The 27,904-nt window shown below is 48.2% G+C and overlaps 1 protein-coding gene across 3 annotated transcripts in view; it reads left to right on the top strand.

Moving 5' to 3' along the window:
• MYO18B (myosin XVIIIB) overlaps window positions 1–27,904 on the top strand; it is a 258,324-nt gene that overhangs the window by 217,618 nt on the left and 12,802 nt on the right. For all 3 annotated transcript variants that reach the window (XM_053902225.1, XM_053902226.1, XM_053902227.1), the window contains 3 exons: window positions 2,483–2,613; window positions 12,265–12,309; window positions 13,683–13,820. In XM_053902225.1, the coding sequence (XP_053758200.1) occupies window positions 2,483–2,613; window positions 12,265–12,309; window positions 13,683–13,820 (314 nt within the window). The remainder of the gene's footprint in view (window positions 1–2,482; window positions 2,614–12,264; window positions 12,310–13,682; window positions 13,821–27,904) is intronic.

Raw genomic sequence — 27,904 nt, 5'->3', positions numbered from 1 at the left:
CCGCTTCTCCTCTGCTCAGCCCTTGGGCTTCTCAGTTTTTGCCTTTTCTCTCTCTGTTTGTCTCTCTCTCTCTCTCGTTAAAATTGGAAAACCTCAGAATCAGATGAAAGGCACAGACTCACAATAAGCAGAAATGGCTGAGCCGCTCTGCAAAGGAGAGCTGTGCATGTCCCCATAATTGGGGAGCAGCCCCTGCTCCTCCCTGACTTTCGCCAGGGGTGTGCACAGGTAACCCCAGAAAGATCATTGGCCTGGGAGCGGGGGCAAAAGCAGTCTTTAAATCCAGGCTCTGTGCCTTACTGCCCTGGATGCCTTCACTGGCGTCCATTTCTTCATCTAAGAAACAAAGGCAACAATCCCAGGCTCAGAGAGGGGATGTAAACTGTTTGAGGTTGCACAGCTAGTGAGTTAAATGGGCAGCCGGGGACTGTGCTTAGGTTGACCCTAAATCTTTATATTTTGCCCCCTTCCACGCCCTCAGCGGTTGGTATAGATGTGTGCCTTAAAACAACAGTCGACAAGGGACACCTGGGTGGCTCAGTCAGTTAGGTGTCTGACTTCGTCTCAGGTCATGATCCCAGGGTCCACGAGTTCGAGCCCCACGTCGGGCTCTGTGCTGACAGCTCAGAGCCTGGAGCCTGCTTCGGATTCGCTGTCTCCCCCTCTCTGCCCCTCCCCTGCTCACACTCTTAATGTCTCAAAAATAAACAAAAGTTATTGTGAAAAAATTTCTTAAAGTCGGCAAATAATCCTTAAATAATATTAGAACAGCTTAAAAGAAACATTTTATCTATAATACCCACTCCCTTCATCCTCATCCTATAAATACTACCAACTTCCTAAGTGTTTTTCCAACTGCGTGCGTGTTATTTGCAGACTGCTAGGGACACAATATTCCTCCGTTCTATTCCGTTTGCGTGCCTTCATTCTGCAGAAGCATTCCATGCTGCCACAGCCCTTATTTCCAACGGGAATGTGTAAGAGCGTCAAAGTGGTACACCGTGATCCCCCTACCGATCCCCAGTTGTTGGCTGATGAGGCTGCTTTCAGCTTCTCCCCATCCTCAACACCACCGCTCGAACCATCCTCCCCTACAGACCTCCCTCTGCCTTTGATTGACTCCCCCTGGGCTTACCTGCTGGCAGGTGAGATTCTGGGTTTAACCCGAGGTTTCTCAGGGACACTGTGGACATTTGGGCGAGGTAATGCTCTGTGGAGGCAGGTGTCCTGTGCATTATAGGATGTTGGGCATTATCCCTGCAAGGTGCCAGTGACACACACACACACACACACACACACACACCAAGGTGTGACGGCCAAAAATGTCTCTAGGCATTGCTCAGTGAGTGTCCCCTGGGGGGAGCGCAAAATCACCCTTACTTGCTAATCATTGCAATTAAAGGGTAGGGGTGGGTGAAATCTGTGGGTGAAACCTGTTGCCAATGGAAGTCAGAGGTTTTCCCGAGTCTGGACAGAATCCAATTAGGGCAGGGTCGGAGGGGGAAGAGATGAGCCCACAGAGGAGAGGCAGATGCGCAGAGCTGGAGTTCCAGCACTGCCATTAAGCCTTTGCTTCCCCGGGCCTCAGTTTCTCATCTGTGAAATGGGAGCAATGATAGCCATCCGCCAGGCTTCTGAGCAGGGAGGGAGGTCCTGAGGGTAAGACGCTCAGCACAGTGCCAGGCACAGAAGGATCTTAGTAAATGGCAGTGGGGTGCTCTGGGACGAGCCCCGTTGGCTTGTCAATTTTTGTCTTTGCACCCTCTGAGGACAGCACGGCAGAGTGGAAAGGGCACCGTTCTTTTTAAAAAAGTGTATTTATTTTGAGAGAGAGAGAGAGCACTCGAGTGGGCTAGGGGCAGAGAGAGTGAGAGAACCCGAAGCAGGCTCTGCCCTGGCAACACGGAGCCTGACCTGCGGCTGGACCTCACGAACCGTGAGATCATAACCTGAGCCGAGATCAAGAGTTGGACGCTTAACCACCTGAGCCACCCAGGCGCCCCGCGAACCATTCTTGTCTGCTCCCCAGCCGACACCGATCTCCCACTCCAGATCCATCCCTGAGGCAGTCTCAGCTTCCTGAACCAGCTTCGGTGACTGTTCTGGGAAACATTAATTGGTTCATACATTTGCTCATCCATCCAAGGTGTAGTGCCTGGTGCAAAGTGGGTGGTGCAGGTTCCGAGCGTGGCTCTGGGGTCGGACACGCTGGGCTCAGAACCCCAACGTGGATGAATGAGCGCTGTCCATGGGCTACGCCCCAGTGGCCCCCCAAATGCCCCTGCCCTCTATAAAATTCAAAGCATCTCTCTGAGGGTCCATAAGCCCATCTGTGCAGAGAGCGTACCTCAAGGGGTGCCCACCATGTACTAGGTGCTCAGTGAACACTTGACTCAGCCCAGCGTGTCTCCTCCCCAGAAGCTCTGGCAGGTGTGTGGGTTCTTGCCCAAGGCCAACGTGCGCTTGTGGTCTCTGCCTCCAGGAGAAGCACGTGGAGGACCTCTCGGCAGTGAGACAGACCCTCCAGACAGACCTGGAGACATCCATCCGGCGGATTGCCGACCTGCAGGCAGCCTTGGAGGAGCTGGCATCCAGCGACAGTGACACGGAGAGGTAACCTACGGGGGGTGGGGGGCAGGCGCAGTGGGGTGCAGCAGGTGGCCTGGGGCCCTGGGGTGCCCTGCAGCCTTCGGTAGATGGAACTCCTTGTCTCGGGTCCTCCGGGGGCCGCATCTGCGGGGACACCCGGATGCATCTCATGGTGGGAGGGACGACCGGCTGGCTCCCGTGAGGAGGGGCAGGACGCTTGCTTCCTCTCCAGTGTCAGCATCTCCTTGTTGCCACCGAAACCGCCTGGCCCAGCTTTCCAAGACTTAGGGGAGGTGACCCTGGGAAGTGTCTGCAGAGTGGGCTCCAGTTTGTAATCGTGGCCAGTGACGCGTCCAAGCTGGGCCCAGTCCCCTCACGCGTCAAGTGGACGTAATACTTTGAACCGACCATGTGAAATGGCCAGTTGTTGACCACTCTTGACCTGCAGATTGGCATTCCGTGGACTCAGCCCTCTGCCTACCTGGTAGGATTGTCAGAGTCAAATGAGGTACCAGATGGACATCGCTTAGAACCAGGCACACAGGCTGTAAGGGTGTGTACTGTGTTTGTGCCCAGAAATGGGCATTGCTTCACAAAGGCAACGACTGATTCGAGGATGCAAAATTAGCCAGCTGGTGATAGGCAAGGCCTCTCAAGTTCAGTGTCGGGGCTTCTCTCCTTTCTCGGAAGACAGGTTGCTTCCTACCATCTCCACTCAAGTCTCGAGCTGCTGCAGGCCAGGGGTGCCCCGGGTGGCCACATGGGCCCGGGCTGTTGAGCCCCTGCAGGAGGCCCATAGCGTCCTGTTCCCCAAAGCTGCCTTTGCAACCTTGGCATTGTCACCTCTCTGGAACCCACAGCTGCCTGTCTGGCTGCAGCCTCTCTGTCCCCATCCCAGCCTCTGTCGCAAAGCCTGGGCAGCAGGGAGAGATTTTCTTTGCGATTGCTTTGGGAAGAAACAGGTGCCTTAACTTAACCTTCAGAGGCGGTGCCCTCCTTACACACCCCTGTGTGGGCTGCATCGGCCCCTGGTCCCTCTTGGGCTTTGTCTCTGTGGGGGATGGCATGCGTTGCAGCCACAACAATCAACGATCAGATCATGGAGTGCAACCCTCTCCACTCTCGTGAGGACCCTGGGGAAGGTCAGGGTCGCACAGCAAATTAGGTGCTGCAAAACCTGGGGCTGCTGAGTTTCCCATCCTAGACCTTTGCCTATCACACCCCTCTTAATAGGGTGAAGCAGGAGCCAGCTGCTGACCTGCAGAAGGTGCGGGCATGAGCTGGGCAGTGAGGGAAGGAAGCAGTGGCGTGAGTCAGCTGCGGTCTAGCCAGTGGGGAGAGCCCGTAGAGCTGACCATGCCTCGTTAAGGGGGAAAAGAAAGCCCAGAAGGAAACACACCAACATTCTGGTGCAAGGCATTGCTGGTGACCTAAATTTTGATTTGTTTCAAGCGTATTTACATATTCTAAAGTTTCTGCAGTGAACATACCCAGTCCTCGCTGTACTAGGTAGGTTCCTCTTTGAGGAGATTTTGCTCCTATAAGTTACAGACTTGATATGCCTGATTTTATTTATTTATTTATTATTATTAACATTTATTTATTTTTAACATTTATTTATTTTTGAGACAGAGACAGAGCATGAACGGGGGAGGGTCAGAGAGAGGGAGACACAGAATCTGAAACAGGCTCCAGGCTCTGAGCTGTCAGCACAGAGCCCGACGCGGGGCTCGAACTCACGGACCATGAGATCATGACCTGAGCTGAAGTCGGCCGCTTAACCGACTGAGCCACCCAGGCGCCCCTTAACGTTTATTTTTGAGAGGCTGAGAGAGAGAGAGAGAGAGAGAGAGAGAATGAGAGAGAGAGAGAGCGTGAACAGGGGAGGGGCAGAGAGAGAGGGAGACACAGATGCCCAAGCAGGCTCCAGGCTCTGAGCGGTCAGCACAGAGCCCGATGCGGGGCTCGAACCCACGGACCACAAGATCATGACCTGAGCCGAAGTTGGCCGCTTAGCCGACTGAGCCACCCAGGCACCCCACAGGTTTTCGTTTTAATTTCAGGATAGTTAGCATACGGTGGTAGGTTAGTTTCAGGTGTACCATATAGTGATTCCACAATTCCATGCATTACTCCGTGTTCGTCATGACAAGTGTGCTCTTGATCCCCATCACCTGTTTCCCCCATCCACCCCCACCCCCCTGCCCTCCGGCACTGGCCAGTTTCTTCCCCATATTTCAGCATCTGTCTTTTGGTTTGTGTGTGTCTCTTCCCCCCCCCCCCCCCACCTTTGCTCATTTGTTTTGGTTTTTCAGTTCCACAGATGAGTGAAATCACACGGCACTTGTCTTCCTCTGCCGGACTGACTTCGCTTTGCATGATACTCTGTAGCACCATCCGCGTCATTGCAAATGGCAAGATTTCATTCTTTTTTTATGGCTGAGGAATAGTCCACTGTGTATATATGCCACTTCTTCTTTCCCCATTTATCAATCGATGGACACTCAGGCCGCTTCGATAATTTGGCAGTTACAGATAATGCTGCTATGAATACATGTATCCTTTCAAATTAACGTTTTCGTATTCTTTGGGTAAATACCCAGTAGTGCGATTCCTGGATCGTAGGGTAGTTGATTTTTAAGTTTCCGAGGATTTTTAAGTTTCCGTTTTCCAAGGTGGCCGCACCAGTTTGCATTCCCGCCCACAGTGCAAGAGGGGTCCTTTTTCTCCACATCCTCGCCAACCTTTGTTTGTGTCTGTGATTTTGGCCACTCTGACAGGGGTGAGGTGATCCCTCGCCGTGGTTTTGATTTGCATTGCCCCGATGATCAGTGATGTTAAACATCTTTTCATGTGGCTGTTGGCCATCTGTAGGTCTTCTTTTATTTTTAATTTTTAAAAATGTTTTTATTTATTTTTGGGACAGAGAGAGACAGAGCATGAGCAGGGAAGGGGCAGAGAGAGGGGGAGACACAGAATCCGAAGCAGGCTCCAGGCTCCGAGCTGTCAGCACAGAGCCCGATGCAGGGCTCGAACTCACGGACCGTGAGATCATGACCTGAGCTGAAGTCGGACGCTCAACCGACTGAGCCACCCAGGCGCCCCTGTAGGTCTTCTTTAGAGAAATGTCTGTGAACATCTTCTGCCCACTTTTAATTGGATTAGTTGGTTTGGGGTGTTAAGATAGCTTTTCTAATAAATGAAAGCTATCAGCAGAACAAATGAAAGTTATAAAAATAACCAAATTGGAAAGAGGCACAGGGTGTGGGCGCTTGCACGTGTGGGTATAGGCTGGGCAGAGGTATGACAGGAAGCAAGGAGCCTGGGAAGCGAGATCCTGGTGGCAAGGTCATAGAGGGTCACAGACATCACTCCAGTCTCAGCTTAGAGGGGATCCTTCGGAGCCTTAAAGGGACCCTGCCCTCACCCTCATCTTGATAGGAGGCACTCTTATCTCTTTCTGTTCCAGGTGAAAAGCCTCATGCTTACCTTCTGTCCCGATCCTACTTTTCTGAGGTCCCCGGGAATCCCATCTGAACCCCAGCTTCCTGTCTGCATTTTCACGGCCTTGGGTCTCAGCGAGACTCCATCCTGACTCTCTGCCCCGTTAACTTGGAATTGAACTAGACACAGAGCAGAGATCTGACCAGTGGCACAAGAATGGGGGGGGGGGGACACTGGGGGGAAATTGCCCACAAAGAAGTCTCAACACATTTCGAAGAATTAATGTGGCACAAACCTTGTTCTCTGGTCACACTGCCATTGAAATGATTATCGGCAGTGAACGGCAGTCGGTGCCTTGCCAGGCTGCAGAGCCAACATCCGGAGCAGAGCCCCAGCTCCTACCTGGGTGCCAGCTTCTCCTCCTCTTCCCCCATCCTGACGGCTCCATGGTGTACTTCCTTCTTAATTATCTCATCTCCCGGGGTACGAGGTTTGGATGGGAGCCCGAGGGATTCGTCGAAGTACCTCTCCAAACTGAGCTCTCAATTAGGATTCACACCCACCGGGCGGAGAGAGAGAAACAGCGTGTGTGTGTGTGTGTGTGTGTGTGTGTGTGTGTGGTGCTTCCGCTGGAGGTAAGGTTCTTTAAGAGACTTGTTCAAATTATGAAAAGTCACATTTCCCGTGTTGGGAATTCAATCCGAGTGTAACAGGCCTTCCAGGCTGGAAACGTGGTTACGTGCTCGGAAAGCCAGGCTGCCCATGTGGCAGCGTTGACTCCCGTGCCTTTCTGCACTTGGGCTCTGCCTTGTGACTTCAGCGGTGGCGTCAGCCTTCTCGGATGAATGGGGGAAATGCTTTAAGCTGTTCCCCCGCGGCCTGGTGCAAGCTGATTACTGCTAGAGGGAGAGATGTGTCAGCTGACGGCCCCATCTATTCCTTGGGCTATCCCAGGGTCTGTAGCTACTCACCTTTCTGGGGTCTGGCGGGGGGGGGGGGGGGGGAGAGGGGGAGGGGGAGGGGGAGGGGAGAAAGTGTGGCGAGGTCGATGGATGACCTCTGACTCCTAGGTCAGCTGAGAGTGTGTCAATTCCAGTTGGCCCAGTCAGAGACCAGTGCTCTAGAAAGGTGCCTTCCATTGCTGTGTTGTGTGTGACTTGTATGTTTCTCAGCCTGGGTAAAATTAGGCCACAGTGAGAAAAGTGGGAAGATATGGGTCGCACCAAAGATTGCAGCTCCCGCCACGGGCGCAATTTTGAGTTAATTTATTTATTAGGGGTCCCGGGCTCCAGCCAGACTGTTAAAAAGATGCAGAGTCAGAGCCTCTCTCCATTATTCTGAGAAGGTTGATGCCCCATTCCCAAGCACAGCATGGCTCCCTACTGCAGGATAGCACACGTTCAAATGATGCCACGGAGGCCATCTGGCTTTCCGAGCGTCCTTCTAGCTTGGGAGGACTGGATCCCCCAGCCAGGTGGGTACTCTTTGCTGAGGACCCGCTTTGTGTCAGCCTGCACAACCTACTTGTTTTGTAGACATTGTCTCCCAACTTTTGAGGCTGGTACCCAGTTTGTGGATGAGGACACTGGAGTTTGAGAAGTCGAGGAGCCGGCTTGGGCTCAGGCAGCAAGTGCAGGGGCCGCGATGATTTCCAGCCGGACCCCACCCCCCACACTCCTGATAAGCAAATTCTGCTGTCGTGTTCAACAGACCCCTTCTTCCCCCTTTCTCTTGTCACGGTCCTTGTTCTCCACCCAGTAACTGGCCTGTCACTCTGGTGGACGCGTGTCTGTGTCACTGGGACCTGGGGCCAATGCATTCACGCGTTACTTCCCAGGCAGTGTGTGCGTTTAGACTGGAGTTGTCTGACGGAGACTCTCGCTGAAGGACCACAACAGAAGACATCTAATTAATTATCTTGCTTAGCAGCAAGCCCCTGTCCTCAAATGCTCGGCACAAGTTCTTTAAAAGCCACGTGCACCAATGTGAGAGAAAGAGCCACCGATAAGTCAGGAGACAGGGTTCTGTCCGGGCTGCACCGCCAAATAGATGCGGACCAGGTCTCCTGCCCTTCCTGGGCCTCTGCTTGCCTAGCCAACACGTTAAAATCATCATCATCACCACCACCAGCAATATTCACCTTCTACGTTAAGATAGGAGGTACGTTGGGATGCCTGGGTGGCTCAGTCTGCTGGGCGTCCGACTCTCGATTTGGGCTCGGGTCATGATCTCAGAGTTTGTGGGTTCGAGCCCTGCAGTGGGTTCTGCGCTGACAGTAGGGGGAGCTTGCTTGGGATTCTCCCTCTCTCCCTCTCTTTCTGCCCCTCCCCACTCATGCTCACTCTCGCTCTCTCAAAACAAATAAACATTAAAAAAAAAGACAGGGGGTGCAGTAAAAAATACAGTGCCATTTTGGAACTTGGAGCACAGAGACTCTTTCTTCATAGGATAAAAGGGTCAGTGGGTTTCAAACTCCCTCTCAAGTAGAACCCCACCCCTTTTTATTTTGTATACCAACACAAAGACCTGGAGAAAATTCTAACTTAGGATGGAGTGCAGAAAGAAATGAAGGTTCGGGGTCAAGCCTCCCTACTTGGTCTCTCTCCCTGACCCCTTGGACGCCCCTGTGAGGTCTCCAAGAATGCAAAGGCTCTGTAGACTGTGGTGTACAAACTCCAGTATCTACCAGGACCAATAATCCACGGCTTATAAAAAGTCAACCTGGTGGCGATTTCTACCCATCTGGTTCAATGAGTCTCAGGATCACGCAGAACAAAATAGCCTGCTTCAGCCTGAAAGCCTTTCCCCTCCCCCTCCTTCCAAGCTGCAGACCACCCCAGAACGAAGCTGTTAAGTGCCTTCCGCAGTTTCTCAGACCATAAGGCGTGAGGTGGCTTCCAGAAGCCCGTCTCCACCCCGCCTCTTTATTTCAGACATACTCCATTTTGTCGAGACCTTCAAAAATGGCGGGTAGCATGAGGTCCAGCCTGGACACCACGCTTGGCTTGGATGGTAATTCATCAGGAAGTCGACAGGCAGAATGGCCGGCAGACCTTGACTTTAACCTCAGGAGTTCTGTGAAAGTGCAGTGACATGGGTTCACAGGCAAAAGCAACCAGTGCACAGATGAAAATTTCTATAAGAACGTAAGATTATTTTCCATAAGCATCCATACCTGTGTCTTTTTATTTCTCGCGGCTGGTTCTTTTCCAGAGTCACAGGGCTTCGAAGGCACTAATAATGACCACTGATAATCTTATGCTCTTACGAGATTGCTTCTTAAGATTCTTCACCATTTTTTTCCCCTGCTTGGTGATACAGGGTGCAACAGTCATTGATACAGCAGTGATGGGTCATGCCTGATGCCTGCTGATTTCTCATAGGGAATATTGGCTTAGAAAACCCGGTTGTTTCTGTTAAGGCAGAAGCGGGCCCTGGGATTAGCTCTTGTGATAGCCAGAGTCTGGCAGGAGCCAGAGGCTTACCCCAAACGAGGGAAACTGAGATCGCAAGCAGGGAAGAGAGTAGACCCGGGCCACACAGCGAGGTCCCTAGGCTTTGGTCGCCTTTCCCCTCAGTGTCTTATTCTTTCTACAACCCTAACCCAGCAGAGGCATGGAAAGACCCAGAGCAGCAGCAGGATCAGAGTCGGATCTGCTCACATTGACCACTTCAGGGTGGAGAGAGAGGGAGGCAGGGAATCCCAAGCAGGTTCTGTGCTGTCCAACCATTCACACACTTAACCCGCTGAATCATCCAGGCACTCCCCGCAAAGTGGGGTTTTTTTAAAAGTATTTTCAATAGTTTGTTAAAAAGTTACATCAAGGGGCACGTGGGTGGCTCTGTCAGTTAAGCATCTGGCTATGGATTTCAGCTCAGGGCATGATTTCTGTTTGTGAATTGGAGCCCTGAATTGGGTTCTGCACTGTCATTGCAAAGCCTGCTTAGGATCCTCTGTTCCTCTCTCTCAAAATAAATCAGTAAGCATTTAAAGAAAACTTTGTCATCAAAACTTTATCTATAGATCCTCAAGAAGATTCAGGGTCACCCAGCAAAGACAGTTTTGTTCTACTGCAGGGTTGTTTTTTTTTATTGGTGCCATAGCAAATTAACACAAATTTAGTGGCTTAAACCAACACGAGATTTATTATCTTACAGTTCTGTTGTTTAGAAGCCGAACAAGGATTGGGGCATCTGAGTGGCCCAGTCAGCTGAGCATCCAACTTCAGCTCGGGTCATGATCTCACAGTTCGTGAGTTTGAGCCCCTCATTGGGCTCCCTGCTGTCAGCACAAAGCCCCCCTCAGATCCTCTGCTACCCTCTGTCTTCCCCTGCCCTCCTCATGCTCGCTCTCACTCTCTCTCTCTCTCAAAAATAAACATTTTTTTAAAAAGCCCAGCAAGGATCTCCCTGGCCTAATAAAGGTATCAAAGGGGCTGTGTTCCTTCTGGAGACTCTAGGGGAGAATGCATTTCCTTACCTTTTCCAGGTTGTAGAAGATACCAACACACCTTGTGACATTTATATCTCTAGAGCCAGCAATATTGCCTCTTGGCCAATCTTCCATAGCCACATCTCCCTCTGACCATATCTGGGGAAAGTTCCCTGCTTTGAAGGATGTGAGGGCCTAGGTTGGGCCCACCCAGATAATCCAGGATAACCTCCCCATCTCAGGATGTTTAACCTTAACCACATCTGCAGAGTCCCTTCTACCATGTCAGGAAATGTAGCTCCAGGTTCTTGGGATTAGGATTAGGATTAGGACATGGGCATCTCTGGGGGTCGTTCTTCTTCTTCTCCCAGGGTCATTCACAAAGGTTGCTTTTGTTATGGTGGAGAGGTCACTGCAAAGCTTTCTTTAAAAGGCTAGACAGTGGGGCTCCTGGGTGGCTCAGTCAGTTAAGCGTCTGTCTTTGGCTCGGGTCATGACCTCGGGGTCCATGAGTTCGAGCCCCACGTCGGGCTCTGTGCTGACAGCTCAGAGCCTGGAGCCTGCTTTGGATTCTGTGTCTCCCTCTCTCTCTACCCCTCCCCTGCTTGTGCTCTGTCTTTCTCTTTCAAAAATAAATAAACATTTTAAAACAAAAACAATAAAAAATAAAGGGCTAGATAGTAAATATGTTAGGCTGTGGGGGCCACATGATCTTTCTTGCAACTACTCTGCTACGGTAGAGCAAAAGCAGTGATGTGCAACATGGAAATGAGTTAGTGTGGCTGTGTTTTAATAAAACTTTATTTATAAAAAACGTTTGTAGGTTGGACTTAGCCCATGGCTGGAGCTCATTGGATTCACAAAGCATTGTCTGAAAGAACTTCTGGTCTGGCCTGAGCCCTGGGGCTAAAGATATGAATAAAACACGTTCTTGGATCATGAGGGGCTCTTGCAGTCTGGTAGGGACAGACAGATATGAATAGGAGCCCCAAGACTGACAGATCCTTGAGGATAGGGACCAAGGAACCACAGGTACATCCCTTGGAGAACAACCGGGTTTTCTAAGGAAGGAATTCCCCAGATTCCATGCGAAAAACAAAGCGGGAGGCCCTGGCTTGTGAAGCCAGGATTCAGATGAGGTCTCCGGTGTCCGAGGGTGTGGTCTGATTGTCCACACCCGCATGCGGGACAACTGGTAAAGAGCATGAGGTTACTAGCTCTTACAGACCTGGGATGGATTCAAAGCTATGTGACCTTACAAGGGTGTCCCTTTCCTCATTCACTAAATGGAGATAGGCGGGATGGTTAGATGAGATCACAGGTAGAGCATCTTTGTTGAATGAAGGGATGCTCCCTAAGGAATAGCTACCACTGTAATTAGTCTCGGAGTTTCCCAGAATGCCCTGGAAAGCTGGCCACCTGCCCTCTTGTCTGATTCACTCGCACTCACAAAGAACATAAAGCAAACGCATTGCTTGTTGACGATAATGATGCTGTTAATAACAGCAGTACTGGTTGTACTAAAACAAGAGCAGGGATAATGGTTGTTGCCTTTTAATCAACACTATTTGTCAGGAACCAGGCCGCGATGTTTACAAGGGTTATCTCGCTTAGTCTGCCCCACAACCAAACCCCATTCGTCACCGCGTTTTACACAGGAGCCCAGGAGGGTCAGAGAAGGTGGGTGACTTGCCTGAGATCACGCAGGGGCAAAGGCCGGAAGTTTGTCTGACATCGAAGACCATGTTCTTCCCCTGGAAGCACAAGGGGGACAGACTCATTCTTATGTCTCTTTCTAGTGTCCAGACGGCAGTGGACTGCACCAGCCGTGGCGGTAAAGAGATGTAAGTGAACCCTGAGTGAAATTGAGCAGTTGACATTGAAGCCAAGGGCAAGCCCTTGGCTCTCCGCGTCCAGTCTGCAGAGGGAACATGCATGCCCGCTTGGAGAATTACTGGCAATGCCACGATATCTCTGACTCCATGGTCACAACATATAGCACTGGGGACACATTATTGAACGGCCCAACTTCTTTTAGACAGAGAAGCCCATGACTTACCGTACCACTGCCCCCACCAAATACTTTCAGTGGCTCCCTATTACCTCAGAATGACACACATACCTGACCCTACTTCCCTCTCTACCTGGGACTCCTATTTTGCATATCACCCATGCCCTGCCCTTTTCCAACGTCCATACCTATGTGTATGCTGTTCCCTCCAGCTCAAAGTCCTTTCCCCAGGCCCTGCGTAGCCAACCCCCAGCCTTCAAACAAGTTGTGGCTCAGCTATCACTACTTGATGCCTTCCCTTATGCCTCCAAGAAGCAAATCAAGGCTCCCTCCTAATTCTCCTACTTTCTATCCCTCTCTATGGCCTTAATAATTTTCTCCTTTATTTTGTGGTTATCTCTATAGATGTCTACTCTGGTAAGATGGAGTCTTGAGGACAAGTTCAATGTTGGGTTCATGTTTATACATCCTTCCCATGGTGCCCAGCATGGAGCATGCTATAAACAAACAAATGAATTTATAGACAGATACAAATATAGGCATATATAAATACAGATACAGATATCAAAATAGATATATAGTTATAGATATAAAGATTGATGTAAATATTGACAGATATAGTTGAGTGAGTATATCAACTAGAAAACAGAATAATCATTGAGTACCCACATCAGTGACAGGCCCACATAGCCTCACCCTGTGCTGCTTTCAGAATTAGGGGACATAAAAGCAAAGGCTCTGTCTACAAAGACATTCTGGTTAAGGCAGGCAAGAAGTTAAGACCTTCACACTTGACATATTCCATGGGCTTATCACTTGGTATAAAATGCAATGCCAAATTTTACTTTAAAATCAGAATTGCCTCAATATCTATATTAGAGTGCTTATCTCCCCAAGGAAGAGCAGTAGTTAGTAGCAAGGGCATTAGAATCGGAGAAACCAGGGTTGGCATCCCAACTTTTTCACTAACTAGACGGATGACCTTGGCAAGACCCAAATTGGCCTCCTCAAATTCCGTTTACTCTCATCTATATAATGGGGACAGCACTGGCTCTCACGTCTCAGGGATGGTGTTGTGAGCACTGATTGACGTTATGGGAGTACGGCATGTAGCACATGCCTGGCTTATGCTTAGGGGTTAATATCTAGTTATTGCAGTTACCATGGTTGTCATTGTGCTGACAGCATCCTGTCTTCTGGTTCTAGAGATAATGTCTCCATCCTCAGCTCCCAGCCAGAAGGCAGTCTGCAGTCCTGGCTGAGTTGTACTCTGTCCCTGGCCACAGATACCGTGAGGACCCCCTCTCGACAGTCAGTCATCAGCAGCCACACGCTCAGCCCCAGGTAAGAGTATCTCCCTGCTGTCTCTGGATGGCCAATAGCTTGAAAAATCTCATCCTTCAAAGGCTGTTGTTCATGTCTTCCACTTTCTCAAGCATAGGCATGGTCTTGGACAGTTTGAGCTATGACCCTGCCACTTCTTACCTGAAGGACTTTAGGCAGGTCGATTATCTTCTCTGAGCCTTCACTTCCTCATCTGTGCAACAGGAAATATAATTGTGTTTACTGCTCCAAACAGTTAAAATGATGAAGATCTAATGCAGCCCTCACTAAAGCACGGTTTTCATGATGATTTTTTAAAAAGCATGTGGTGAACATTTTTTAAATAACTGTGGATTTATTATAGTTTCCTTCTATCTAAAGCAAGCCCTCCTTGTTTTCCATGTATGGATGGTTCTGGATTTAAATTTTTCTTTTGTAAACATATTCACTTAAGTGTTTCTGTATTTGAGTTTGTGTGTGTTTTTTTTTTTAAATGGCAAATCAGTATCATTGACAGTTAGGCTGGATAATTTCTCCCTCAGAGATTTTAGCTTTGTTCTGAATGTCAAGGTTTTATATTTTCCCCACCACAGAGGGTGATGGATTCAGTTACAGCCTGAGACGAAACTCTCGCAAATCTGTAGGATTGCCAACAATAGGTTCCTTCAATAAACGGGCCTCAGGATGCACCCTTAGTTTAGGGCTTAAATCCATCATCACCCTAGTTTTTCAGCCTCGTTTCTCTCAGCTCATTTGGTTTTCCTTTTCAAGGGCGGCCCTCTTATAATTAGGAGCTAACAGCCATAAATCAGAAATTATGGATTAAGCAGATGCGTAATTAAGATGAAATGCATACTCCTTTCATGGTAACAGAAGACCCAACGTGAAAAGACAGAAAGAAAAGTCAGAGACTCAAGGAGCAAATACAGACAATCCCTTCCTGACTTGAAATATGTTTGCTCTGAAGGAGGGGGCTGTCTCTACAAAAAGAAGGGGGTGGAAGTTCACGCTAACCTTTCAGGCATATTCAGCAAATGGCAAATGTCTGACGCATGCCTGCAGATAATCTTAGGCTGAAAAACTTGACATCGAAAATATCAGAGAGAGGCTCCTAGAGTGTGGATGCATCAGGGGAGTTAATTAAAGCAAGATCATCTGATTACTGCTCTTAATTAAAAACAAAGGCCTATATGGAGAAAAAGCCACCTCCTCTGTGAACCCCAAAGGTTGAGGACTTATTCTCTCCTGATAAAGTAAACGCCCTGTTTCTCCCCATCGACCAGTGTATAAGGCAGTGAAGCAGAACTGGAGGCAGCCATAACAGCATGTGAATGCGCATTAACATAATATCCGAGCTTTGTAATTATAATCACACCAGCATACGATTTTGTCGTGTTCGCTCTGTCTCACTGTCGGATGTTGTGTTACTTACAAACTGGAGTTTTGTCAAGCAAGCCTACGGGTGCCATTTTTCCAACAGCATTTGATCTGTCTCGTGGTGTCACATTTTGGTGATTGTTGCAACATTTCCAACTTTCCCCTCATTATTTTATTTGCAATGGCCATCTGTGATCCGTGATCTCTGATGTTGCCATTGTAATTATCCTGGAGCGCCACGAAACACTTCCATGTAAGATGGTGAACTTAATCAGTAAGTGTTGTGTATGTTCTGACGACCCTACTGATCCGCCGTGTCCCAGCCCCTCTCCCGCTCCTTGGGCCTCCCTATTTCCTACGACACAGCGATATTAAAATTAGGCCAACAAATAACCCTACAGTGGCCTCTAAGTGTGCATGTGAAAGGAAAAGTCGCACATCTCTCCCTTTAGATCAAAAGTTAGACACGATTCAGCTTAGTGAGGAAGGCACCTCGAAAGCTCAGAGAGGCCGAAAGCTGGGCCTCTTGTGCCAAACGCTTAGCCGACCGGTGGACACGAAGGAAAAGTTCTGGAGGGAAATGACAAGTGCTACTCCAGTGAGTTCACGAATGATAAGGAAAGAAACAGCCTTCCTGCTGATCTGGAGAAAGTTTCAGTGGTCTGGATGAGGATCAAACCTGGCACCACACTCCCTTAAGCCAAAGCCCGATCCAGAGCAAGGCCCGAACTCTCTTCCATTCCGTGAAGGCTGAGAGAGGTGCGGAAGCCGCAGAAGAAATGTTCGAAGCTAGCAGAGATTGGGTCACGAGGTTTAAGGAAAGACGCCGCCCCCGGAACCCAAAAGTGCAGGGTGTGGACCAGCAAGCGCTTGTGTAGAAGCTGCAGCAAGTTATCCAGAAGATCTGGCTAAGGTCATTCGTGAAGACAGCAGAGGTTCAGTGCAGATGGAAGCTCCCACTGTCGGAGGACTTTCGTAGCTAGAGAGGAGAAGCCAAGGCCCGACCTCAAAGCTTCCCAGGACAGGCTGACTCACGTGTTAGGGGCTAGTGCAGCTGATGTCTTTGAGTGGAAGCCAGGGTCCACTGACCAGTCTGAAAATCTGGGGCGCTCAAGCATTGTGCTAAGTCTGCTCTGCCTGTGCTCTGTAAGGTGAACAACAAAGCCTGGAGGGCAGCACATCTGCTCACAGCGTGGTTTCCTGAAGACTTCAAGCCTGCTGTTGAGACCTGCTGCTCGGAACGCAAAGACTCCTTTCCAAATATTCCTGTCCATCGGTAGCACACCCGGTCACCCAAGAGCTCTGATGGCATGGGGATGTATGATGAGATTAATGCTGTTTTCAGGCCTGCTAACACAACATCCATTCTGCAGCCCACGGACCAAGGAGTAATTTCAACTTTCAGGTCTTATGATGGAAGAAATGCATCCGAAAGCCTAGAGAGCCTCCATAGACAGGGAGTCCTCTGATGGATCCGGGCAAATTGGGAAGCTTCTGGAAAGCATTCACCATTCTAAAGAGCATTAAGAACGTTCTTGATTCACGGGAGAGGTCAAGATAGCGACGTTAACAGGAGTGCGGACGAAGTGGATTCCATCCCTCATGGAAGGGTGGAGGAGTCTAGACTTGAGTGGGGGAGGTAGCTGCAGATGGGGTGGAGACAGCAGGAGAGCAGGGACTGGAGGTGGAGCCTAAAGGGGAACTGAATTGCTAGAAACCCGTGGTAAGCGTGAACAGAGGAGGAGTTGCTTCTCAAGGATGAGCAAAGAGAGTGGCTCCTGGGGATGAACTGTGCTCCTGGTGAGGATGCCATGAAGACTGTTGACATGACAAGAAGGCATTCAGAAGGTTGTACACAGTAGCTGAGAAAGCAGCGGTGGGGTTTGCAAGGACGGTCTCCAATTCTGAAAGAGGTTCCACTGTGGCTAAAATGCTATGAAACACCATCGCCTGCTGCAGAGGAATCATTCGTGAAAGGGAGAGTCAATTGATGGGGCGCACAATATGTGGGCTTATTTTAAGAAACTGCCACAGCCACCCCAGCCTTCAGCGACCTTCACCCTGATCAGTCAGCAGCCATCACCACCGAGGCCAGACCCTCCACCAGCAAAACGATGATGGCTCACCAAAAAACTCAGATGATGGTTCACATTTTTAGCAATAAAGGTTTAATTAAGGTATGGACTTGATCAGGCTTTTTAAAAAATGTTTATTTATTTTTGAGAGAGACAGAGCGTGAGCAGGGGAGGGGCAGAGAGAGAGGGAGACACAGAATCAGAAGCAGGCTCCAGGCTCCGAGCGGTCAGCACAGAGCTCGACGTGGGGCTCGAACTCATAGACCGCGAGATCATGACCTGAGCTGAAGTCGGAAGCCTGACAGACTAAACTGCCCAGGCACCCCTTAAGTATGCTTTTAAAAGACATAATGCTGTTGCACATCTAATGGACTACGATGTCATAGTGTAGTGCAAACATAACTTTAATGTGCCTTGGAAAACTAAAAAATTTACTTGACTCGCTTTATTGAAATCCTCACTTTACTGTGGTGGTCTGGAACGGGACCCACAATATCTCCGAGGCATGCCTGTAGTGACGTGCGTGATAAGGATCCTTAGCCCTTCGGTTACATCCTAAGTGGCCAAACACCCGTGTGAGTGGGAGGTGGGAGGCTACCGTGGTTTGGGTGCACGGACGGAAGTCACAGCATGTAGATTCCAACCCTCTATTTGCTCCTTTGCGGCAGCGAGATCTGGGGCAAGATCTTTCAACTTCTCTGTCCATGTTTCTCTGTGAATAAATCTGGGTTGTTGTCAGGTTAATGAGATGATGCACACATTTGTCTTCATTCGGAGCCTGGCACCTAGAGAGAGCTCAAGAAAATTAGCTTTCTTCGTGTCGGTATCTGCTGGATGCCCAGAGGAAGCCCAGGAGACAGCAGAGACAGAGGCCCAGAGACAGAGAGGAGACAACCGATTCAGGCACAGATGGTCTTACCCCAGCTTCTAGAGCTCTGCCTGAGGCAGAGCTTGCCTCCACATGCTCAGGCAGCTCTCGCCAGGGCCTCACCCCCCTTTTTCTTCCCCTCTCCCCTTCCGAGTCCTCAGGCTTGTCCCAGGACAGCTCAGAGCGGTGGTGCTCCAGGGACAGTGAAAGGGCAGGAGGCAAGGAGGGACCATAAACTTCTTGTCTATTTTCCTTATATCTGTATCGCTGGGGCTGGCACACAGTTGGTGCTCAATGAATGTTTGTCGAGTGAGTAACTGACCATAACATCCAGGCTGGAACAGAAATAGTAACCATACTTGGTCACAGCTCAGCCCTGTGCGAGTCACAGAGAGTCGGTAATTGATCAGTATCCCATAGCAGCCAAGTGGAAGGGCGGGTATGAACCCAGGTTGAATCCCTCCAAAGCCTGTATTTGTATCTGCTGCCCTGCCATGGGCTCTCTGACATTTATCCAAGGCTGGGATGCAGATTACTCACCTGCAGCATTTACTGGCATACAGCTGTTCTTACTATTAAAACTGCATAAGGATTGTTATTCAACATTCAGCAGCCATCCGAAAGATACCTACTGAGTGCCAGATCCCCCAGATCAAGCCCTGAACATTTTGAGCACTGTCCTTGGAATACGTTTCCAATTTAAAGCTGCAAGAGCTTCTGAGTTGGAAAGAAGCCCTAGAATTATCTGATGTGATTTGTTCATTACACAGACAGGGGACATGGAGGTCTGGGGAGGGAAATACCTTACCCAAGCTATAGTGACGTCCTGGTTTAGAGCTCAAGTGCCCTCCAGATCTTCCTAATTGCACAAGTAATCTACAAATACTCCCTGCCCCCGCTCCCCGCCCTGTTCAGGAACTCAAAATAGAACAGATAAAGCTAAAACCCTCTTAACCATGGTGACCCCCATCTCAGCTCCCTTCCCAAAGGTATCTGCCATCAATGATAGGATGCTTTAGGGGCGCCTGGGTGGCTCAGTCGGTTAAGCATCCGACTTCGGCTCAGGTCACGATCTCGCGGTCCGTGAGTTCGAGCCCCGCGTCAGGCTCTGGGCTGACTGCTCAGAGCCTGGGGCCTGTTTCAGATTCTGTGTCTCCCTCTCTCTTACCCTCCCCCGTTCATGCTTTGTCTCTCTCTGTCTCAAAAATAAAAAAACGTTAAAAAAAATTTTTTTTAAAAAATGATAGGATGCTTTGTTATGTACATGATGGGGTACATAAATTCTTACAATGTCTTTCTCTCCTTCAACATCCCTCAACAATATATTTTGGCGATCATTCCTTATCAGTATGCCTAGGTCTGTTACCATTCCTTTAATTCCTGCAAAAGATGTGCAAGCTAAGCCATGGATTCTTTAATTAAAGTCTTCTTGTTCCGCTTTTAGCTGTTTTCAAGGTATTTTTTCTGAGCTTGTAAGCCTTTAAAACACACACACATTCAGGGCGCCTGGGTGGCTTAGTCGGTGAAGTGTTCGACATGGGCTCAGGTGGTGATCTCATGGTCATGAGATCGAGCCCCACGTAGGGCTCGTGTGCCGAGTGTGGAGCCTGCTTGGAACTCTCTCTCTCTCTACCCCTCCCCTGCTTATGCATGCACTCTGTCTCTCTCTCTCTCTCTCCCACCCTATCTCTCAAAATAAATAAATAAAACTTTAAATTAAAAACAAATAAAAACACGCGCATTCTTATCCATATGGCCAGACTATTCACTGGGTCCAAGGGCATTTGCATTTAAAAAAAATTTTTTTAACATTTATTTATTTTTGAGACAGAGAGAGACAGAGCATGAATGGGGGAGGGGCAGAGAGAGAGGGAGACACAGAATTGGAAGCAGGCTCCAGGCTCTGGGCCATCAGCCCAGAGCCTGACGCGGGGGTCGAACTCACAGACCTCACGGAGGGCAAGATGGTGACCTGAGCTGAAGTTGGACGCTCAACCGACTGAGCCACCCAGGCGCCCCTGGGCATTTACATTTTAAACTTGATTAGATACTACTACCAGATATGGGTACCAGATCATCCCAGTGTCCTTTCTGCCAGGAGACGGTAGGTAGTAGAGCCTGAGACGCCCGTGTCCCCAGCCCCGTGTTACCTGGCACCTCTTAGGGCTCAATAGAGGAGTCTCTTGGACATTTCGAATTTGACTGAGAAAGAAGGTCACTTTAAAAACAGAGGAGAGAGAGAAAGCAGTCTTCTGCCAGAAAAATAAAAGCATTCACTGCATTATTTATAAGGGACGTCAGCCCAAGAGAAATACACCTAGAGCCTTATGATTTACAGACCAGGAACCGTGCAGCTGCTGCTGATAAATGCAAGCGCTTCTGGAGATGGAGACACTAAATTACCTTCGTGGCCCCCAGAGAGGAAGTTTATGGGTTTGGTGGTGGCAGGAACACTTGGCTCAGGAATCTCTCTTAACACCTGGCTGCAGGTGGTGCCAGGGCCATCCAGGGACGGTCAGCTCGGCCCCTGCCGTGTGCCTGGCCTCTCTGGCCACTGCCCTGCTGGAAGAGTGTTAAAGCAGGGGACCTCTCCCCATCTTCCCTCTGGTCTCAGAAGATGAGATCCGGCCCTGCCGGCACCCATTTTGCACCCCACGCACCCCCCTCCCCTGCAGCCCTCCGGTCCACTTAGTGTCTCCTCTCTCTCCTGTCTGCTCAACTGCCCATTCCGGTCGTCCTTCTTCACGAGTGAGAAACACCTTGAGGTCCTCCCCATCCTAATGGTGTGCTCCCCCCCGTCACCCCGGAGTCCCACCGAAGTCCACCTTCTTCTCCTCTTTGGAGCCAGGCTTCTTCAGAGTGGGGGTCTGCACGTGCCATCTGCACTCATACGCCTCACGTTTGTGCCTCGTTCGTTGCCTACAACCCAGAGCCCGGCCCCCACCGCTCCCTGAAACCTGCCTCACCACGCCAGTAGATTCCCAAGGGACAAATCGAGGGATGTTCTCCAGTCTTGATCTTTTTTCTAGACTTATCCCTGCCCTTAGCAACTGCCGAACACTTCTCTGTTTACTTGGCCTCTTAGACATTCCTGCTCCTTGGAGCTCCTCAAACCCCTGGTCTTTTCCTTCCCACCCCCAGTCCCCAAATGTGTGTGGGTGGGGGGTTTCACAGGGTGCCGCCCTCATCTGGCTGTTTTGCTTTCCACCTGATCCCAGACGATGGTCTCGTGATTTTTAACACCCCTATCGTAAGTGGGAAAACCCCCAGTCTAGACCTCCAACTCTTACATTCTCCCGGGTTTTAAATGTAGACATCATATCTCACTGCCTGTACCGAGAAGATCGCCAACCACATCGCTAACCAGATGTCTTCACTCAGCATATCTGGGAGGAAACTCCTGCCTTCCCGCCTACTCTGTTATCAGTGTCGAATTTGGTGGTTCTCTCATTCATAAAGCCTCCCAAGCTGGGTCATCTCAGACTCTCATCTCTTCTCTTTCGTCCTCATATTCATCAGATCCCCAAATCTTGTTTATTCTGCCCCATCTCAACATTCTTGGCTCTCTCTGCTTCTTTCCATCCTCACCACCAACACCTGTAAGTCAGGCTACCGTCATTTCTGTCCTAGGTGCTGACAAAGAACTTCCAATATTGTCCTTCCTTGGTCCATCCTCTATACTTCAGCCAGGGTGATGCTTTTAAAATGAAAGTCTAGTTGGGGCACCTGGGTGGCTCAGTCAGTTGAGCGTCCGACTTCGGCTCAGGTCACGATCTCGCGGTCCGTGAGTTCGAGCCCCGCGTCAGGCTCTGGGCTGACAGCTCGGAGCCAGGAGCCTGCTTCGGATTCTGTGTCTCCCTCTCTCTCTCTGCCCCTCCCCCACTCATGCTCTGCTCTGTCCCTCCCCCGCTCAGGCTCATCTCTCTGCCTCTCCAAAATAAAGAAATGTAATAAAAAAAATTAAAACAAATTAAAATGAAAGTCTAGTTGCAGTGGCTTCCCATCTCTTACTGCAAGAGTCAGCAAACTCCTGCTTGCAGGCCAAATTTGGCCCTCGACCTGATTTTGTAAAGTTTTATTGGAACACAGCCTTGTTCACGTTTTTGTTTTTGATTTTACATATTGTTTATGACTATCTTTGCACCGTGATGGCAGAATTGAGTACTTGTAATGGAAATCAGATGGCTTTTAAGCTAAAAATAATTGCCATCTGCCCTTGACAGAAAACATTGGTGATCTCTGCCCTCCCGGATAGAACAGGATGGAATTCAGACGCCTTAGCAGGCTTACAGCGCCCTTCGTGATCTGGCTTTTGCCTACCTTTCTGGTCTCATGACCCTCTCTGTCTTCTTCATATTTTGTGCCCCATGTGGACTAGAGCTCTCCCCCATACATTATGTTCTTGGCCCCCCTCTTTGATCTTTTGTCCATGATATTCTCTCTGACTAGACACCCTTCTCTTGTTTCTGTGCTTAGCAGACTCTTACTCATTCTCCAAGACTCAGCTCGTGGGTTACCTGTCTTTGGAGGCTTCCTGATGCCCCGGCTGGGTCAGGTGCATGACCACCACAGTCCTACAGACCCCACACGGCCCTCTCCCATAGCACTTACCATATTATGTTGAGCTTATCTGTTTGGGTGTCTTTCTCCCTCATGGGGCAGTGAGCCTTTTAAGGAAACAAACTTCACCTTTTTCCTCTTGTACCTCAACACCTAGCACAGTGGCTGACACATAGTAGACACTCAATAAATATGCATGGAACAAATGAATGACAGTGGATAGAGAAGTAAGCTGGCCCCACATAAGAGTGATTTGATGGCTAATGCTGGTAATCAATACCAAGGGTGGACTTCCCAGGCTGGTTGACTGTCTCCAGTGTTGATGGAATGTAGAGGGGAATACTCAAGGTCTGGGCCTCAGCAACCCCAGAATGCAGACCGGGGGCAGAGGTCAGTGGCGGGCACTGTGTTAACTAGATGTGGTGGAGGTCTTGAAGATACACTTCAAAAGAGGTAAGAGGCGATAACAGGCTTTGCAGTGTGGTAGACCTGGTTTCTAATCCAAACTTATCAGCCACTTGACCATGAGCTTGTCATAGTGTCTGAGTCACTACCTCAGAAAAAAGCCCGACTCAAACTGGCTTATGCAAAATGAAAAACACTATTATCTCATGCAGCTTAGAAACCAAAGGTAGGTCTAGTTTTAGGCATTACTGGATCCAGGGATGCAAAAGTGATCATGGGGATTTGATCCTTCAGCAACCTCTCTGCTCCACTCCTCTCTGCATTGGCTTTTTTCTGAGGTAGCAAGATGGCAGCCAAGATCTTCAAGCTCGTGCCTGCACCACTCAGAGTCCAAAAGTAAAGAGAAGTAACCTCTCTTCTAAAGAGTTCCACAAAAATCCTGAGCTCGGCTTTCATTGGCCCAAAGGGAATCACATGTCTGTTCCAAACCAGTCAGATAGATAAGGGGAATGAAGGAGCCTTTTACCTTAGGCTCAAGTTGGTGTTCTCACCTGGTTCTGGAATATGGGTTTTATTCCCACTCAAACCATAGAAACACTGGGAGAGGAAGGGTTTCCCCAAAGGACAACAGAGTGCCTTACCTGGAGCAGAAAACTAATAGGGGGTGGATAAATTTTTTTAAAAAAATAAGCAAAGCAGGGGCACCTGGGTGGCTCAGTCGGTTGAGTGTCCGACTTCAGCTCAGGTTATGATGTCACAGTCTGTGAGTTTGAGCCCCGCATCAGGCTCTGTGCTGACAGCTCAGAGCCTGGAGCCTGCTTTGGATTCTGTGTCTCCCTCTCTCTCTGCCCCTCCCCTGCTCGTTCTCTGTCTCTCTCTGTCTCAAAAATAAATAAAAACATTAAAATAATTTTAAAATAAGCGAAGCAAATGTTCTCCACCAAGGGGAAGGTTGCATTATGTGAGTGGACAAAATTATGCAGACAGAGCCGGGGGATGGGGGTTGGAGAAGGGACGAGAAGGGGTAGGAGAGGAGAGTGAGAACAGAGAAGACATATTCAAGTGTTTGAGGTCCAATTTGGTAGCCTTGGGAAGTCCACATAAAATTGTGTGTACCCTGGTCAGAGACTTTCTTTATCCCTAAATTTCAGTGACCCATCTATCACCACATAATTAGTGACGCCGTGCTTTGAATTTATTACCAAACATGGCTCTCCGCTGTTGCTATTGGACTTGTACCATATTGCAATGTGAGCATAGAGATTATTGTATAAATTATTCTCACTCACATAATCATCGTGATTTTAATTACTGTGTAATCTTCGCTAATTACTGTTGTATGTATCATTTGCTTTGGTGCCGATTTAACACAACCGCTGTTCGTTTGGCTAAACGATGGCATGACAACTTTTCCTTTTTCTGGGGAAAATTTGCTTTCTGTAAACATTTGCAGCCCTATACTCGCGGCTTGCAGCTCTCGGTTTAAAAAAGAACAAGATTGAGACACCAACTTCCTTTCGCCCCGTTGATTTTTACGTGGGATGAGGCTGGCTTGAATTAGTAAAAAGGTCTAAATTACGGGGTATTGTTTTTAAAATAAAGTCGTATGCCTTTCAGGGAAGTGCAATTACTCTACTACAGAAAGGAAGGCAAGGATGGGTCACACGAGGCCTGCTTAAATGATTAGATAAGATTCGTTTGTAATTAGTTCATTAATTATGTAAATGTGAATGGATGGTACTTAGCATTAAAAACAGCTTGTTCCCAAAGTAGGTTAAGCATCCACCGCTAATCTTATTTCAATAGTACATTTATTTACTGGTCTCTGCATTCTCAGAACCGGAGCTCAGAATCATTTTAATCCATGCTGAATATACTTCATGAAGAGGCCTCCCATGAATATGGTTTTATGTCTTCCTGGGACAAAAGGGTTCTATTCCATTTTACCAGTATTAGGAAGTTTAGTGGAAACTGAAACATTTTACCACATTTACCATGGACCCAAGGTCTGAGCAAGCAGAACCGGAAGTCCGGCTCTGCCCAGGATTCATCCTTGGAGCCAACAGGATTCTTGGACAGGTTTCCATGAGAAGGGGGGGGGGCGGCTATTTTCTATCTAAAACTCCAGGTCTTGAATGGTGGATCTGTGGCCCTTTCGGGAATTTTGAGGCGCATCTAATTTAGCTGCAGGTTTGTGTAAAAACCCTGGGATTCATCAGTGATGGTTCAGAACATTCTTTTGGAATCTGTGGCTCTCCCGTTGAGCTCTATGTCCGTGAAGTAGACCCATTGTTGACATATACATCCAGGAAAGTGCATCTGTATGATATTTTCCAGAATTGGTCCTACCTGTGTCATGACAACCCAAATCAAAACCAGATCGTCCCAGGTGCCCCTACAACCCTTCTTGGGTCTGTTCCAGTCATGACCTCCTCCTTCCTCACAGGTAACTACCACCCTGACTTCTAACACTATAAATTAGATAGGTTTTGAACTCAATACAAAAGGAAGCATCCAGTAGGAAGTGCTCTTTGGCCTCTGGCTTCTTTCTTTTAATGTTACGTTTTTGAGTTTCCTTCATACTGTTGTTACGTAACAACATGTTGTTCTGTTTTGTTTTCTTTGCTCTCTAGTCCAGAACTGCGGTTCTCAACTGGGGGCAGTTTTGCACCCCCCCTCTCTGAGCTCAGAGATAGTTGATCATGTCTGGAGACATTTTTGGTCGTCCTAACAGAGAGGGGTGTTACTGTAGAGCCCAGGATGCCTCCGAACATCCTATGATGCACAGGACTGGCCACAAAGAACTATCTGGTCTAAAACGTCAATTATGCCACCACTGAGAAACCCTAGTCTATAACATTCCATTGTAGAAATATGTAATAATGATTTATTCATTCTGTTAATAGACATTCAGGTTGTTTCTCGTTTAACACTGTTATGAATAGCACTACTGTGAGCAATCTTGTACAGATCTTTTGTTGCATGGATTGAGATTGCTTTTGGGTGTATACACCAGGAGAGGTGTATTTTCAACTTTAGTAATTGTTGTCAAGACAGTGGTAACAATTTACCTTCCCACCAGCAGGAAACGGGGGTTCCATTTGCTCTGCATTGTTGCTAACACTTGGTCCTGTCATTTTTTTTAATGTTAGCTATCCTGGTGGATATGAGTTAGGGCCATGTTTTTGGTTTTAACTTGTACATTCCTGATAAATGAGCCTCTTCATGTGCTCATCTGTTCTCTGGGATATCCTCTTTGGTGAAATGTCTGATGAAGTCTTTTGCTCATTATGGTTTTTCTTTTGGGTTGTTTCTTCATTATTGATTTGTAGGAGTCTTAACTATATTCTACATGTAAGTCCTTTCTTTTTTTCTTATGTTTTTAAAGTTTATTTATTTTTGAAAGAGAGAGAGAGCACACAGGCGAGTGAGCAAGGGAGGAGAAGAGAGAGAGGGAGACACAGAATCCAAAGCAGCCTCCAGGCTCTGAGCTGTCAGCACAGAGCCCCACGTGGGGCTCAAACTCACAAACCTTGAGATCCTGACCTGAGCCGAAGTCAGAGGCTTAACCGACTGAACCACCCAAGTGCCCCTATATGTAAGTCCTTTCTTGAGTATGAGGATCTACTCCATTTGGTAGGATGCCTTTTTCACTCTCCTGTGGTTTATTTTGACAAACAGAAGTTATTCATTTTAATATAACTGAATTCAGAATATTTTCCCTTTATGGTTGGTGCTTTATATATCCCATCGAGGAGTTATTTGCCTATTCCCAATTTATGAAAATATCTCTCTGTGTTTCCTGGTAAATGCTGTATTGATGTAACTTTTATATCTAGATATGCAATTCATCAGGAATTGATATTTATGTTGTGAGGTAAGGGTTAAGATTCATGGCCATGTAAATATGCAGTTAGTCTTGTGTGTGTGTTTGAAAAGAAATCATATTTTCCACATTTTAAAACTGTATCATCTTCTATTAAAGCAAGTGATTTTATATATATTCTAGACCCCGTTCTATTCCATGTTTCTACTTGTCTATCTTTGAGCTGATTTATCATTGCCTTAATTAATGTAGCTTTATATGTATGTCTTGATATCTGAATGTGTGTTCCTGAGATTAGTTCTTCTTCTTCAAGATCAGCAATTTTCTAGGGGAAAAGTGCCACAGAGCTGGGCTCACCTCAATATTCTTCCCTCTTTCCAGAACTTAATCCTTTAAGTCTTGGTGGCTTCGGTGCCCTCCGATGCCTGTAAATTTAAACTTAGCTTTTCTAGTTTTTCTAAGCACAGATCTTCTCTGATACAAGCTCATCTATCATATCTGGAAATTGAATGCTGAGCTAGCTTTTCTACTCCCTTTGCTCAGTAAACATTTCTTGTTTAGTTTCCATGCCTAAGACGATGTGAAGGTTCACTCGTATTTCCTTCCAGTCATAATGCAGTGAATCGACTTTCCTTTTTAGACTTTAAGATTCTGTACTGCGAGGGATCATGGATTCAGTAAAGGATGTATTACTGGATGGATGTAAGGAGGGCTGGCTGGCTGGCTGGCTGGTTGAATAATTTCCACTCACTTAAAACTGTGTTTTCATGAGGAACTGGGTACTTTTATGAATACGTCTAAGATTTTTTTTGTGCGGTTATTGCCTTTGCACCATGTTTCGTTGTGGCAATGTCTACGAAAAGTGAAGGAAGGCACTGAAAATGTATTTAAGTGTGTTGGACCCAAATTGAATCTCCAATCCAATTAGAGATTTTAATGCCTTTACATATCCAGTTTGTCCTTTCAAAACACTGTGGAAATTGTATCAGAAGAT

The sequence above is a fragment of the Panthera pardus genome, unplaced genomic scaffold (assembly GCF_024362965.1).
Source record: "Panthera pardus isolate Hobbes unplaced genomic scaffold, ASM2436296v1 HiC_scaffold_15, whole genome shotgun sequence".
Lineage (NCBI taxonomy): Eukaryota > Metazoa > Chordata > Mammalia > Carnivora > Felidae > Panthera > Panthera pardus.
Note: the sequence above shows the minus strand (reverse complement) of the source record. Positions and strands in the feature narration are given on the sequence as shown.